General features: G+C 38.8%; 1 protein-coding gene across 1 annotated transcript in view; it reads left to right on the top strand.

The window, feature by feature from the left end:
* Positions 1–1,961: 1,961 nt before the first annotated feature.
* The window catches only part of LOC145770826 (multiple PDZ domain protein-like), a 38,556-nt gene continuing 23,867 nt past the window's right edge, over positions 1,962–16,650 (top strand). The window contains exons 1-23 of the mRNA XM_082582556.1: positions 1,962–2,153; positions 2,359–2,470; positions 2,762–2,913; positions 3,772–3,907; positions 4,318–4,439; positions 6,824–7,077; positions 7,726–7,860; positions 8,400–8,524; positions 8,812–8,918; positions 9,284–9,394; positions 9,932–9,995; positions 10,332–10,411; positions 10,788–10,882; positions 11,649–11,905; positions 12,237–12,313; positions 12,597–12,726; positions 13,065–13,183; positions 13,528–13,689; positions 14,638–14,734; positions 15,163–15,242; positions 15,455–15,499; positions 15,570–15,654; positions 16,323–16,380. Of these exons, the coding sequence (XP_082438682.1) occupies positions 1,971–2,153; positions 2,359–2,470; positions 2,762–2,913; positions 3,772–3,907; positions 4,318–4,439; positions 6,824–7,077; positions 7,726–7,860; positions 8,400–8,524; positions 8,812–8,918; positions 9,284–9,394; positions 9,932–9,995; positions 10,332–10,411; positions 10,788–10,882; positions 11,649–11,905; positions 12,237–12,313; positions 12,597–12,726; positions 13,065–13,183; positions 13,528–13,689; positions 14,638–14,734; positions 15,163–15,242; positions 15,455–15,499; positions 15,570–15,654; positions 16,323–16,380 (2,786 nt within the window). The 5' untranslated portion in view covers positions 1,962–1,970. The remainder of the gene's footprint in view (positions 2,154–2,358; positions 2,471–2,761; positions 2,914–3,771; positions 3,908–4,317; positions 4,440–6,823; positions 7,078–7,725; positions 7,861–8,399; positions 8,525–8,811; positions 8,919–9,283; positions 9,395–9,931; positions 9,996–10,331; positions 10,412–10,787; positions 10,883–11,648; positions 11,906–12,236; positions 12,314–12,596; positions 12,727–13,064; positions 13,184–13,527; positions 13,690–14,637; positions 14,735–15,162; positions 15,243–15,454; positions 15,500–15,569; positions 15,655–16,322; positions 16,381–16,650) is intronic.

The raw sequence follows: 16,650 nt of genomic DNA, 5'->3' as shown, positions 1-16,650 counted from the left end.
AACGAATCCAGCACTTTTACTTAGCCTCTGAGCAAGACGAGCTACAGTACACCACTCTACAACTGGTTGTCTGTGTCTTGTTTATAGCAGGCAAACATTGCAAAAACAGTATAGACTGTTGAAATTGTTTATACAAATTGTCTGCGTCTTGGGTCGCGAGATGTTCACCAAACTCGTATTTGGGTCGCGCTCAAAAAAGTTTGGGAACCACTGCCTTATAGCTTACAGTTCGTGTCAAATTTTTGATGCTTTGTAAAGTTTGTATAATACAGTACCGTACAGTATGTCTAGTATTATGTCTGCTATTTGTTTTAAATCCACAATGTGGCCAATCTCACTGGTTTAGGGATGTTTCATTAGCCATCAACTTCATTTCACATCGTTTAAAGGACATTTTCAGTTTTGGCAAATCTCACCCCATTTCCAGGGGTGAGATTGGCCACACTTTGATCAAAAAAAATATAGCTTAATGATATCCTTCACACCTGAAATTGATAAGACATGTAAAGGAGACCAAGAGTGCTCATTCTGAGCAAAAATTTCACTTTCAGAGGCATTGCAATTTTTTTTACAACAATACAAAGGTCAAAACTGGCCCAATCTCACCCCCTTTTATGGTACCGTAGCTAATGGTAAGGTAGAGGGGGTGCAACCTAATTTGTACCGTACCCTGAACCATTTGTAGGCTACCCTCATTTCGTACGGTACCCTGAAAAGATCGACAGAAAAAATAGCACAAAGCAGAAGTCGCTGATCGGAGTTTCCGCAAAAATTTTAAAGTTAGGGTTAAGCGGAAACTCCAATTCGTGTGCCATTTTGGTTTTTTTTTAAATTTTTTCTTGATTTTTTCAGGTTACGAAATGAGAGATAAATGGTTCAGGTTACGAAATGAGGGTATGAATGGTTCAGGGTACCAATTAGGTTGCATCCAGGTAGAGGTACTGTGGCACAAAACAGTAAAATATGTTTTTGGGACTTTGCTTTATTTAGGCATCACTCACCTAAATACGGATGCAACCTAATTCGTACCATGAACATTGAGCAATTTGTACCGTCAGTTCGTACCTTGAAAAGATCGAGAGAGAAAAATAAAAAAAGTTATGATTGCAGTTTCCGCAAACATTTTAAAATTTGCCGCAAACAAACACAAACTCTTAGGATGATTACCAGAAATTTTAAAATTTGCGGAAACTCCGATCAACCCTAACCCTTTTAAAATGTTTGCGGAAACTGCGATCAGCGACTTCGGCAAACTCTTTTTTTAACTCAAATTTTCCGCAAACAAATAAAAACTCTTAGGATCATTACCGGAAATTTTAAAATGTTTGCTGAAACAGCGGAAAAACGGAAACTGCGATCAGCTACTTCGGCTTTGTTCTATTTTTTTCATGATCTTTTCAGTTTGTTTGTTTGCGGAAACACCCTAACCCTTTTGAAATGTTTGTTGAATCTGCGATCAGCGACTTCGGCAATCCCTTAGGATCATTACCGGAAATTTTAAAATGTTTGCGGAAACTGCGGAAAAACGGAAACTGCGATCAGTGATGTTCTATTTTTTTCTCTCGATCTTACCTAACCGATACTTCGATACCCTAACTCTTTTAAAATGTTTGCGGAAACTGCGATCAGCGACTTCAGCTTTTTTTAATTTTTTCTCTTGATCTTTTCAAGGTACGAACTAGCGGTACGAATTGTTCATGTTACGAATTAGGTTGCGCCCCCTAAATACAAGGGTCGACTTACCTTGTTGTGCAACAAAAATTGGGAGCTCTCACATGTAACAGGTGATGATTAGTCACCCTTTCCTGCAGTGGTGACCTCCGATGTTCAGAGCAACCTAGAGCACTCCATCTTTGTCGGTGGGGTATATTGTGGCACAAAACTATCAAATTATCAATGCTCTTGTAGATGAACTTAAATACTTAACTAAGATTAAATTAGTAGACCAAGCAAAAGAAACTTTAAGTAAGATGCCTTCTCGGGATGATTTAAGCAAGGCTTCTGCAATTTTACAAAAAGTGCAATCTGAACTGAAAAAGAAAGGCGATGCTTGTCATGATGCAGAATTACAAGCAATGATGTCATTAATGGAAAGTCCTGTTTTTCGCCAAATGGTCCAACTGCAAGCATCGATCAGGAAGCTAAAAGAAGAGGTAGCTAATGTCACAAATAAAATATAGTTGACATAGACATTGTAGACAACTAAGTTGTCTAGGTTATAAAATAACATGTGTAGAATTGTTGATACCCGGTTCGGCTGTTGAAACCTTGTCTTCTCAATTTTAATAAAAGGGAAGCGTTGTGATTTGAAATCCAAGCAAACATATTTACTTTGCTGTTATGTAATTTTATTTGCAGGTGAAAAAAGATGACTTTGATTCAAGCAAAATAGATTTTGCTCCAGGCTCAGGTGCTCTTGTAATTAATGGGGAGGAAGTTCCTACAGACGATTCGTTAGATGATCATCCAGGTTTGAAAGTTACATTATGTAAACATAAGTGTAATTTCATTGCATTTTTAATGATTTAAAAAATTTATTATTTGGTTATGTGGTAAGGTGAAATTGTAGTGCACCTTTTGAAAATGCAGCAACTTTTTGTCATTGTAATTTTAGTTCAATGTGATTTTGCATTTTAGTTTTAACAATGTATTTTTTAGCTGTGTATATTGTGTGGATACATTGGTGAAATGTTGGTCTTGAGAGACAAAGAAATTGCACAAACATATCTCATCATAAACACTTGCATCTTTTTTTGATTAGAAGCACTGGATCTTGAAGAATTTATTGAAAAGGCAGCCCAAGGTCGTGAGGTCGATCACATTGACATCTACAAGTCACAGTCTGAAGGTCTAGGCTTCAGTGTTGTTGGGTTGCGATCCGAGCATCGAGGAGATCTTGGGATATTCGTTCAGGTAGGAGTTTTTTGTGAAGCAAAGTCGTTTAGTTCAAAGATCTCAGTTTTTTCTCAAGCCAAAGATCATTTTTTCACTGCTGGTGACATTGCCCACCTCTTGTCTGAAATAGTATCTTTTAGCATGATTGTCTGTGTTGGTAGAGATGTTTTTCAAACCCAAATGCAAAGTTTGCCATCTCAAGAAGATCACATCAGTTGCTGTTCTATTTAAAGCATCGATTTAGCTTGAAACTTTTAATTTAAATCCGTTTTAATGGAAGCCATGATCACTGATCAGCGTCTGTTGACAAATAATTGATTAACATGCATTGTTAGTAGGCTACCTGTGTATAAACATTGCAATCAAATTTATTTTCACACAAGTCAGTTCAATCATACACAGCTAAATATCTTTTCGGATCTGCTAACAGCTAGATTTACCTCAGTTATGCCTATTCAGGTAGAATTTGAATGAATAACTGTCGTAATTTAAATAAACTCAGCTGAAAATAATCTCTCAAATTGAAATCGATATTTTAGTTGTTTTAATGGCTGTTTTCACTTTAACTGACTCATGTGAAAATAAATCTGTTTGTTTTACAAGGCATGCAACTGAGTCGGTCATATCAAGAATTGTTGTGGGTTTGGCATCTGTCAGAACAGAAGATATAGCATTATTATTTATATCTATTTGTTTTCTTAGTATAGAATAGATCTATCCTAATCATGCATGTCTCGGAGTAGGCTGAGAGCCACTATAAAGCCTGGTTGATGCTAGCCGATGCCTGGTCTTCTCAATACAGGGAGCAAAGGACAGAACACTTTGTAGTAATACTGAGTGGTAATCTATTAATCATAACATTTGAGCATGCATTAGGACATAAAGCTGGGAGGTGTGGCTGACCGGGACGGTCGATTAAAGGAGAGCGACCAAATTCTAGTGATTAATAGCTTGCCGTTGGTGCCAACTATCTCACATGAGCAAGCTATTGGAATTTTGCAAAAAGTCCAAGGTAATTATCATTATAGTATTATAGAGCCGCGAAAATCCCCCCTTATTGCAATGTTCTACAGACGATGAATTAATATGAAAATCGCAGATTTTGCTGGATACAATACCAGTGCTTTTGTAATTTGCTGTAAGAGGAGTTAAATGAAATTTTTGACCGTCTTAACTAAAGTTGTTTACTTCATATTTGGGTATGAAGAAACAGTTTGTTGAACCGTTTAATTTTTCCACCAATTTTTTGTAATTTGAAAAATAAAAGCGTTAACATTTGGAACACTATCGCAAATGCTACATATGATACAATAGCACATCCTGAACGATTCATTTTGCTCTTTTAATTAATAATTAAATGATATTAGGCTGTGCATTTCTCATGGATGTAGCTAGGTCAGTTCCATGTTCTGTTATTTGCAGGACAAGTTAAGCTTGTTGTGGCAAGAGGTGGAATACCATCCGCTGGTAGTGCTCCTCTAGAGGGATCGAATCTCTCCCGATCTTCCTCCATGGTCAGCTCTTTATCACAAGCATCCGGGATAGTGAGTTAAAATGTTTATTTTTTATTTCATTTATTAACTGTTAGAAATCAAGTTGAGGGCTTGGAAGTGGTGAGACCTTGTAGCCCCTTCAAAACCAGATATAGTCTTAGAGGTGTTTTTGGATTGTGTCATAATTTCCACACACATTATGGTTTGTACAGAGAGTGTTCGCCTCTGAATCTATAAGCATTAGTTTAATACGCCTGTTGGGTCATTGCGTGGCGAGTCATTTCATTATAATACCAACAAAGTTTTCAAATTTTGGCACCACCTAATTTTTTTTTTATTGGCTTAAAACATGCTTCTCACTTTTCTGAGAAGAATGGTGCAAATTTGATGAAAATCAGACAAGTGGTTTTCGAGTTATAAGTGAAATAACCCTGGACCTGGCTTCATAGATAAGGAGCAATGGAAAAACGGCAATATTTGAAGAACCGCTCAACATATTTAGGTGATTTTTAGCTCTACCCCCATGTTTTCTGGGGTGGTCTATCTGTTTAGTGTTGGGCGATATTGAAAAAAACAAAACGATACGATATTTGAAAAAATACTCGATATTTCGATACTTTTCGATATTTTTGTTCTAATTAAGAAAAGAGTTTCTCAGTCTTCGAAATTAGTGCCGGCAATTGCCGAGGTGATTGCCGACGCAGATGCATGAATGGCGCATTAGCGTCGGCAATGAAAATGCCGAGGCCAAATGAGCATTTGTAAGGTTAGGGTTAGACATTCCTCCCGGTCGTTATGCCACAGCCATAGATTTGCTCCTTAGTCAACACCCTGATGGAGCTCTGCGAAAGAGGCGTGTGGATGGGTATCAAAGAACGAAAGCAGCAAAACGTGGGCGCTTCATTGCGAAGACAGTGTAGATTTACAGCCAAGCGATGAGCCTCTTGATGTGTCCGATTCCAGTGATGACGCGACAACCTCATCCTCCGATACAGCATCTGATGCTTCCGATTCTGACTAGTTCTTCATCAAACAGACTTTGTGTTGCTCGCAGTATCCCAATTGTGCCGAAATTATGTTAGTGCTGGGGTTTTTTTTCGTCGAGACTTTTCGGTCATTTGTCCGAAATGACTTGAAAAAATTCGGTCATTTTTTATTTATTTCGGTCATTTTTTCTGATGAAAATATTTCCTTTCAAGTAGCTGATACAAACCAAAATTTGCACTTCCTGACTAGCTACAACATTAAGTTTCGCTAAGAAACGTTGTCGTGTTTTATCTGACAAAAGTTGGAACAGACAAACGTTTCTTCAACGTTCATCAGCGAAACTTCAACCAAACTTTTTTTCGGACATTTTGACCGAATTGACTATTTTTTTCGGACATTTTGCTAAATAATCGATCAATGACCGATAAATGACCGAAAAAAAAACCAGTGTTAGTGCATACGTAAATCGAGGCAATCTTCTCGCAGGGAGCTATTAATTTGTTACCGGTACGTGGTTGAGCAATTAACGTTATTTTATGATAATTCAACGTCGCTAGATGTCGAATTAATGTAAAACAAACGTAAATTTCTCATTGGGCATTGTTGTTACGCAATATAACCAATATAAGCCGCCGGGAAAATTAAATCGATTTGTGCTGACTCGAACGTTGAATCAACCCAAAATTAACATACTCCCCCCCCCCCCCGTGAGTTATTCAACGTGAATTACCGTAACAGCGTGCGTATCGCGTTGTTCGCTTTATCGCTACTTTTGGTATTATTACATCACAACAAATCCAACAGTGCGGTCGTGATAGACTACTCTAGTATATTTTTCGCTTCTCGTTTTACATGTTTTGGTACAGTTTTTTTTCGTAATAAACGTTCACAGCTATTGCCGAGGCAATTTCAACTTTTGCCGTTTGGCCTTGGCAATGTTTTTGTAGGAGTTTGCAGTTACGAGTTAGGGCTGTAATAGTCAAAATATCGAACGATATTGAAATAAATATCGATATTGAAAAGATATCGTATCGTATCGAAAATTCGATATATCGCCCAACACTATATCTGTTTATGCATACTAAAACAAGTTTTGGCTACTACTTTTTGAAATAACTTAAGAAATTGACCTCTTGTCGTTACGCACCAATAAAACCAAAGAAGTATGGTATTGAATGTTATGCTTGGCAGTCAGCAAAGGAATAGATATGCAAGATAATAATGTACTCGGCCGCACTGATACTGTCTGCTTTGTTAAGCGCTGATTGTACAAGTCTATGTGAAAACGAAAATTAGTTTTCTGTATTACAAATAAACGCCATCGGACTGACAACAAAATATGTGCTCTCAGTGTCAGCCCCGTAAAAGTCGGAAGAGGAGACTGTGTACTTGTTAAAGCTGTGCTTCTCTCTGTGAACAGTACTCTAGTAAACTGTTTCTCTCTGCAGCCTCAAGACACCAAGTGGTCTGACGTTGAAACGATTGAACTAAAGAGTGACGGACGGGGCCTTGGTTTTGGTATTGTAGGGGGCAGAGCGACTGGAGGGGTGGTTGTTAAGACTATAGTGGCCGGGGGGGTCGCTGACCTCGATGGCCGGCTACAGTCCGGAGATCACATCCTGAGAATCGGAGACACTGACGTCACAACGATGGGCTCAGAAGAAGCTGCTATAGTGTTGAGACAATGCGGGCCTATAGTAAGGTATTTCACTAATTTGTCCTTTCCAGACAGCAAATCAGTCTTTTTTACATTCTGCAGACGTTGAATCAATGTATAAAACGACTGATTTGCTGTCTGGGTTGTTTGCATTGTAACGAATGCGGCATATGAAAACATGCCGGGATTGTGATGCTGACACAGTGTTGTTAAAATTAGCCAAGCGTCGCTACAAATAATAATCATATGTCACTTTGTTGGTCACATTATATTCACTTCTAGAGGACTAGTGCATAAACCAGTATCTAAACGTAATTTCAACGACCAGTTAATCAATGTTTGAAAAACAACTTAATCCTATGAATTAACACTAATCTGGCCCAGGTCATTGATCCCTAGCCATACAAATTGAACTGGTTTAGACTGTCGCTCATGCAATGCTGAAGCCGCCATGTTGCGTGTCACGTATTGTAATTGGAAACAATCTTCTGTTGATACAAGCAGAAATCTTGGTTGAGAAGCTTTTGATGTACAAGCTTATGTGCTAACTTTTGGATTGTAATTTACTTTGGTTGTTCGTTATGTATTTTTAATCAAACCCATTTTTTTTCTGGTCATGACGCAAATTTTTCCCAGTTTCCTTTCTACAGCCTATCAATAACACTCACGGCAAATCTGATGCTTCCCTTCCAGATTGATCGTCGCGAGAGGTGCTTTGGATGAAGGGGATGAAGAATCGTACCAGGAGGACGGAAACCATGATGAAGATGCACACTCCCAGACGTCCATGTCTTCCGAAGAGCAAGAATCGGATTCAGAGAGTCAGTAGTTGTTGATCTATCTCATGCCCATGCCCCAACCGTGATTAACTTTGAAACATACGTTTTATTTCAGCAATTGACTAAAAGAATTAACAGTGGCAGACAACTGTTTTTTGTTTTGACAAACTGTTATGAGTGTTGCATATTATATATTACTTGATACCTAGCAATCGGATTAGCGTAGAAGCTACTCTAATAATGTCAAAAAAACCTCAAATTTTTACAAAACTAACTGCTCAGTATTGAGCCATTAATGTCAAGCAAAACAGTCCTCTCATTGAAGATTTAGAAAAAGCAGGATCTCGTAGTGCTTGGCCAGTCAGCCTATGTCTTATTTACATCGATTCAACGTCGTTGCACGATAAATCAGGGCAAAAAAGACTATTTACCATTGTGTTCACTTTTTGTTGGTTTTTGACTCTACTTATCATGACATGCTTCGGTTATAAATCAAGCTTACGAACGCTTGCCTTCACCAGGCTTCGAATTAACTTGATTAGATCCACTGTCTGTCACCGAAAAATTTCACTGTGAACTTGCAGGCAGTAGCAGTAGCAATGAAAGCAACACACCACCATCCATTCGATCGGACAGCCAGATATATGAAGTCGAGTTGGTCAAGGATGCAAAAGGTCTCGGGATTACAATTTCTGGATTTTTGCCCGACTCAGGTTGGTTTGAAACATAAGCTTTTTTCGGAAATGTGTTTTGCTGCCGTGCCTGCATAGCAAAGAAATCGTTTAATGTTTTTTTGCCCCATTTTTTAAACAACAGCCTTTTCAAAGGGTTTTTTGTGCTTGGCCTCGCAGTGCCGCTATGTGTCACGTTGTGTTATGAAACTTGTGTATTTATTTGCTCTTTCTATAAAAAAAAAAAACAAAAAAAAACTCGAAAACATCAAGGAGAACTTCCCACTCGTTAACATTTGTTCCAATTTGTTATAAATCATCTTCTCCAGACGACCAGGACACTAAAGAGGGTACAGGAATCTACATCACCGGGATAGCACCAGGATCAGCAGCTGATGTAGACCGACGGATCGCAGTCGGGGATCAAATCCTTGCAGTAAGTTTTAAACTTTATCCATCATTGCCTGGTTTTGCAATGTATTTGCGTTCTCTTGAAGAACCGAACACTTTGGTTCGACTCCTCAGTTATCTTGTGAAGTCCAGTGGTTATTTTAGCTTTTACATCTCAGCTAGAAAATCAATTTTTATTGTATTGATGTAACATCTATGGACGATAAATTTATGTAAAAAAGTATATTTTCCTTTCTGGAATAACTTTCACCAATCTCGTCTCCAACCACCTTCGCCAGGCTGTGTTTTCGTATATGCCTGTCGCCTGTGAGTAAAATTGCTTCTAAGCTGATGTGGATGATGGTTCTGCTCTTCCTTCAATCACCAGGTTATTCGTAATGCCGCTTACAGGTTGAAGGGAAAAGGTTGGACACTAAAAATGTGACAAATGAAGAAGCGATAAACGCCCTCCGCTACACGGGGGTAGTGGTCCGTCTCACGATGGCTCGACTCAATAACAAGGTACCGTACTGTATTTCTTTTACACTACAAGTGTTCGTTCATGAGTGGTGTAGTTTTTAAAAGATTTTATACCTATGGAGTTGTTGTGGACACGAAGCAAGTTTGTATTTTCTGAACACTGGTACTTCAGTCCAGCATTGCTCAATGATCCAGAATGGTTATACTTTTGACACAAACTAATCGTCTGTTTGCTTTTGATTGCCTTGTAATTGTACACTCTACTGATGCGCGTATTAAAACGATTGTTTGTGCAATTTTTATGACTGGGTGATAAGTTTCCACTTTTTTTCGGTAATGCAAATTAAAAGGCATTTTACTTGACTTATCAATTACTGCTGTGTCGACACCCTTGTCCGTGGTAGCCACCATGACATGGATTTGGAACCCCAGTTAGGCACTTTTTGCGTAGTTGAGGTGACAACAGCTGTGGCAGTTTTGCTTGGTATTGTGAAAGTACATAAGCTACCATACCAGTAAGTTATCTTAATAACCTTACCCAGCCGTAACAGATCAAAAATTTAACCTTGTTTTTTACAGGCTAGCAACTCCAGGCCATTTTCCCTTTATGAGCAACCACAAACCCCAGAAGAGTCCCCCTACAGTGAGTAACGTTTTATGCTTACACTGTGGTAAAAGTGTAAATTTATTTTGGTGGATTTGTACCACAAGGAGCGTGGTACACGTTTTAGTAGTCAAGTGGCAAAAAACGAAAATCTTTAACTTTCATCGACGCGATACCACGTATTTTTTTGGTTCATTGAAGTCAAATTATTTAAAAAAAAAACATTATTGAATGTTTTTCCTCAGTAGAAATATCAGTCTTTTTTTATGTTAACTCGCACGTTTAATCAACGTACAACGATTGGTTTTGCTTGTTGGGTATTTGTAGCAAAACAAATTAAAGTTTCAAAAAAGTGTTAAATTGTCTGTTTTCAAGGCAAGCCACTGTCTTCAGAAGAAGAGCAACGCATTAAGCAAAGATGGCGGCTGGTGATGGGATCCGGTTATGATATTGTGGTATGCTTTATTACTTCCTTCATTGTCTATTACTTCCGCTTTTTGAAACGATTTCCTTTAAAATTGTCTTCTCAGCTAAGGTGGTTCTTTGCAAGCTTGCCCGATATTTGCGTCCAATTACACCTTTAAAATTAAATGTACTGCATTGTTAAATGTAAATGTTTTTATTTCAAAGCTGACTGCCGTATGCAACGGTTTCAAAACTCTTATGAACTAACTCGACTTTAGTGCTAATGTTGCTGTGTAGAAGGCAAAGCCTCTACAGAAGTGTAAACCGGCCAGATAATCCAGTTTCACACATTGGTTTTTAATCGATAGATAACAACTTGACCATCAATCCAGCATTCATTTGACTGACGTCATTTGTGCTTACTAGGTGGCACAGTTGAAGAAATACACCCTCACAAGCGGCCTGGGTATCAGTCTTGAAGGAACCATTGATCACAATGATCGACCACATCACTATATCAGGTTAGGAATCGCAATGCGTGTTGCACGAATTATAATATTTAAGATAGGTTATCAGATACCACTGAAATTGTTCTTGTTTGCAACGCCATATTGTTGTGTCAACAAATGCAGAGAATGTGTTTTTCCTGTAATTTGCGAACTATTTTAAGGATTTATTTAGCTTGCCTGTCTCAAAGTATCAAGAAGAGTGGCGTTTTCTTGTCCATTAACGAAAAAACGCGCTTGACCATGGCTTCGATTCAAAGCGCATATTATGAAACGTAAAACGTAGCTTAAGCATGCAACCACGAGATTGGTGTTTGTAAACCTGAATTGAACCATAGGCATACGAAGCTGAGTTACGTAATCTGATTTAATGTATTTAAATATTAAGTCTATTGTACTAATATCATACGATGTCGAAATCGTTCGATTTAAAACTTGTTTCAATGTAGTTTTTTGTGTTCTGTGAATGTTACTAATGAACTTAAATATGTTAAATTTGATTACGTTACTTGGCTTCATACACCTGTCCTAGGGTTCAACGAGACAACCTCTCAGTCTCTGCAAAAGCTGAAAAGCATGAAAACATTTCTAAAATTCATGAAAATTCCTGACTATCGTAAGCCATTAACGTGGCAAAGCCAAGTTCAAGAATTGCAAGTCTTCTTTCCTTGGAACTTATTCACCCGGCGTATGTTTTCCGCTGTTGAACCTGCTCGCAGCGGATTTATCTCGTTGTTTTTACGTTACCTTGGACAACGAACAACTTTTTGCTTTCCTGTAGGTCCATTCTACCCGAGGGCCCTGTCGGCAAGAACAACAGTTTGAAACCTGGAGACGAGCTGCTTGAGGTGAATGGGAACAACCTTCACGGTTTGAACCACGTCGAAGTTGTGGTGAGGCTCAAAGAGCTGCCTCTTCACGTTCAGATGGTTTGCGCTAGGACCCGTGACAGACCCTTGATGAACACCAACCGCAATTCGGTTGTGATCGTTGAAGAAGATGGCGATTTCTTGGAATTGAAGCAACCAAAAGTTGAAGGTAGTATTAAACTAAGTGCTAGATCTGATCATGCTGTGAAACTGTCATTTTTAGTCCTGCACAGAGAAAACGTTGCAATTCATGGTATAAAAAAGTCTTTGGTTTCGCAAAATTGACTCTGTCATGCCTTACTTGATAAAGTCAGTATATTTTCCGGACGAAAACTTTTCATATGTTTGTAGAAAACTATCGTCGAAGTTTGCTGAAGATGAACGCAGAGTTCTAGTCTGATTGCTGAGCAGCTTATAGTTGTCAGCAATTAGCATCTTTTTTACCCAAACAGATCTTTTATTTTGGATACCTTCAGTAAAACTAATAAAATGATTGACAGATGTGCACGAGGAAGCTCCTCCAGAATCCGACTCCTCCACATCATCTTCTGAAGATTCCATATCACAGATCCAGAAGGTACCACACGGGCGAAGAATACGTTTGGTTTAGTTCGTCATTAATCAGTCAAATAAGTTTATTCTTTTATGGTTGAATTTGGTGAAAAATCGTGTGTTTTTCCTTGATCAGTCTATTGAGCTCTTCCAGCTGTTTATTTTAAATTTTATGGCATCAGTGTTTTGTAGCATAGCAATTTTGCACTAGTCATTTTTACAAATTTATAACTAGTTTGATTATTTTTACCGGTAATTTACACCAGCAATGTCGTTTTCTTATTCCTTCTTTTGTTTAATTTGAACAGCATCTTCCAAAGATGCCGATGGACCAACCATTTGTGGCGAGTCGAGTGGAACCAGCTCCAACCTCCTACCCAGAAACTGATAGTGATTCCAGCGTGGAATCAGAAATAGCTGCTTTGCCTGTGCTTCAAAGTAAGTCGGTTGTGTGAAGTTTTTGTAAAAACATTGATATTGTTTTGCGAAAAAGGGTTTATCCCAACTTGTCACCCACTGACCCATTGAGAGCTTTTAAAAGTAGAATCCTTTCCCCAACTTTCAATAAACAACAAAGAAAAAACACGCGATGAAAGAGTTTTCGTGCCACTTAACGTCAACTGTGAAACTTTTTCCGGCTTTTTTAAAGGCTCCGTGTCGGAGTCAACAAAAAACACTCGGTTCTGCAAATTTTCAATTACCTACACCGAAAGTGCCAGAAAACACCTCCCGTTCCACATCTTTAAAGAAGGTTGTAATATTGTGTTCAATCACAGATGTTTCTCAAAATGATGAGGAGGATCGGGAGGTGATGAGTGCTTGGGAAGATGCTGTGACTGTCATCAAGTTGGAGAAAGGAGACAGGGGACTTGGATTCAGCATCCTGGATTTCCAGGTTAGTTCTCGCATCCGTGTTTTCTGCCTGGTAGATGAAGATTCAGATTAACTGGAAGGCAGTTTCCGTGTCTTAAGAATAGCTGTAAGAATCTTTATACCCCGACTGAGAAAACTCTTCGAAAGTCGAACCGTGGTGGCTTCGCATTCTTGTAAGAGATTTGGACCACAACGACGATCACCCAGATTGACAAACAAAATATTTGTGTAGCTGCAAAGCAAAGTTATCGTTGTCGCTATCCAGACAGCTAGTCAACCGTTTTTTACATTGATTTAACGTCTGCGCAATGTAAAAAACGGTTGATTTTCCGTCCGGTTATTTGGATATACAATGGCGCTTCGCAGGACCCCCTACATGAAGATCGGACGGCTGTTCTTGTGCGCTCCTTAGTGGAAGGCGGGGTGGCTGAAAACGACGGTAGACTCGAACCAGGCGACCGGCTTATATTCGTCAATGACGTTTCGCTTGAGATGGCGGATCTCGAAATGGCTGTCAGCGTCCTTAAGGTATGTGATGAATATGCCACTGGTGACAAATTATTACGATCGTTTTCGTTAGTTTGATGTTTGCCATTATAAAACGCCTGTCATAAATAGTAACTTCAGTACCAACGCTTCATAGGCGTTGCTTTCTTTTTGTAATCACTCCAATACGTGTTTTTTACGTTTATTAGGCTAATTTTCAACATAAAGTTTCTCAGGTTACGTTGAAACTTGAGGCCTTTAACTTGGTGGCCGGTCGATTGGTCGAAAGACATTTGGTCGACAGTCAATTGGTCGACAGACATTTGGTCGACAGGACGTTTGGTCGACAGACAATTGGTCGACAGACATTTGGTCGACAGACATTTGGTCGACAGGACATTTGGTCGACAAGACATTTGGTCGACAAGACATTTGGTCGACAAGACATTTGGTCGACAGGACATTTGGGTTAGAGTTAGGGTTTGTTTAGGGTTAGGTTAGGGTTAGTTAACCCTAAAATGAATCGTTCTGTCGACCAAATGTCTTGTCGACCAAATGTCCTGTCGACCAAATGTCTGTCGACCAAACGTCCTGTCGACCAAATGTCTGTCGACCAAATGTCCTGTCGACCAAATGTCTTGTCGACCAAACATCCTGTCGACCAAATGACTGTCGACCAAATGTCTTTCGAGTTTCGACCAATTGACCGGGTACCCTTTAACTTTACCTAACGCTTTCATCTGTGGCATGCAGCAATACGATGCCAGCCATGTTCTTGTCGCGACGTTAGTTTTAAGGGTTCTATGTGTTCCAGGGGTTGGAAGTCAATCTCGCACCTGGAATTGTTCCAAAAACGGAAAACGTCACTTGCTGTTTTATGTTTTGAAAAGAAACTTTTTTAGCAAAAAAAAGCAAAACACCTGTTTTTTCGAAATGATTTTATCTGATCTTTTTTCGATTTGAAGTGAAAACCATTCTTGTTTTGACCAGGCTGTGCCGAAGGGGGTTGTAACCATAGGAGTGACCAAACCAAGACCCATGTTCCGTGCCCCTTCCGCCACTGAAGAAGACGGCATGCCATCCCTGGGTATGTAGTGTAGCATGCAATAGTAAATTGCAGTGATTTTCCTCATAACCACCATGTTATAATATTGATTGAAAATAATATAGTTTCGGGAGAGAGTTTGCTTTTTTATACCAAAGACAGGCAAGACACAACAATACCACAGGGTTGAGCATTACAACAGTATATATTTTTTACATATTTACAAAATATTCCGTAACGTTAAATCAATGCAAAATGATTACCATAGGTTCACTATTCAAGAAGCATTCTTATAGAGAAAACGCATTGACTACAGGCAATGAAATGTACAAAGAAAATTTAAAAACTCCTTTCTGACGTCACACGTTATTGAATACAGTGAAAAATTATGATGCTCGTACATGGGTTAAAAGACTTCATGTGTTTGATATAACGTTTACGTTAACTACATTAATTTGACAACTTTTCAGCCCATGAAGAGCAACCTGAGGACATCCCGATATATCTTCCCACTCCTCCACCTTCGGAGTCATCATCATCCTCATCAGAGGTATTGGGATCATTTTAATGCAACTGTGATATCGTTTGTTTTGTTTTCTTGTAATACATCATTAAAAATGATTGATATTGCGTTGTTGCAACATTGAATCAAAGAGAGAAACGTGGACCTACTGTGGACATGTGTTATAAAACATTTCTCGACAAGATAACAACAGCTCTTTAAGATTTTTGTCTTACCTCTGTTTGTTCCATTTTTTCCAGGAAGAGCAGTCTTCGGAACACAGCGAACCTTCCGTCTATCTTCCGGTAAGTTATTAGTTCGTTTTTCGTGTCGATTACTTTTGTTAGTTTTTTCATCCTCATCTTTCTTCTACAGGCTCCAGATGTGGTGGAGCATCCTCCACAAGCAAGAGAAAGAAGAATGTTCCTGGAAGAGAAGCATCCAACGGAGCAGCACACGGGTATGTCTTGTGACCAAACAAAAAAATGCAGGAATATTTCTCATGAAATATCAGTTCATTTTTCCTTTCAATCCGTTGATTCTAGTTCGATTCTCAACTGGTTGCTTTTTGTCCGGTTGCTGTACGGGTCTGCTACTATTCGGTGAGTCCGATTCGGTGAGTTCCTAACCTCTAACCCCTAACCCTACCCTCTAACCCTTAAACCTAAAACGGCAATGATAATTAGGCTACAATATCCAATAATTTAAAAAAAAAATTGAAAAAATCCCCCGTTAAGGGATCGAACTCACCGAATCGGACTCACCGAATCGGACACACCGAAACGGGCCATTCTGTGCTGTACAATCTTCACTGCTTACTCGCTTACATAACGCTCGATAATTTGCGATTATTCAGCGCTACAACATCTAATATGCCATTTTCAATTTTAGTTTCATTTTCATTTAAAAACAACTTCTGTTTCAACCATTGATTTGCAAGACTTACATTCAATCGATTTAATTAAGTCTAAAATTAAAGGCTTCAAAAATCTTGATTATAATTGTTTACAATTTCTGTTGAGTTTGTCAATTTATTTCCACAAATCTGGGGGAAGATCAAAAATTGGATCTTCTTTCCCATTCCGGCGAATTAAAACCGTTGTAGATAATCTCCTTTGTATCCTCCAGCTCCTCCCGATCCTGTGTCCAGAGGTCCATTGATGTCATCCGATTCAGAAGCCTCAAGGTGTGTTACTGGGTTTAACATTGTCACCTTGACGTTATTTCTCATTGTTTTATTGTTTCTAAACCCAGTCAGCAAATCAGTTCTTTTTTACATTGATTCAACGTCTGCAGACGTTGAATCAATGTTAAGAAGAACTGGTTTGCTAATTAGAAAATCAATGGTGGACTCCATTCCCAGACAGCAAAATCAGTCATTGTAAAAATGGCGTATGTTGCTGTCTGGATCGATTTTTACATTTTACAATGTAAAAAAAAACTACTGATTTTCTGT

The sequence above is a fragment of the Aplidium turbinatum genome, chromosome 5 (assembly GCF_918807975.1).
Source record: "Aplidium turbinatum chromosome 5, kaAplTurb1.1, whole genome shotgun sequence".
Lineage (NCBI taxonomy): Eukaryota > Metazoa > Chordata > Ascidiacea > Aplousobranchia > Polyclinidae > Aplidium > Aplidium turbinatum.
The sequence above is the reverse complement of the archived record's forward strand: the minus strand, read 5'-3'. Positions and strand labels throughout refer to the sequence as shown.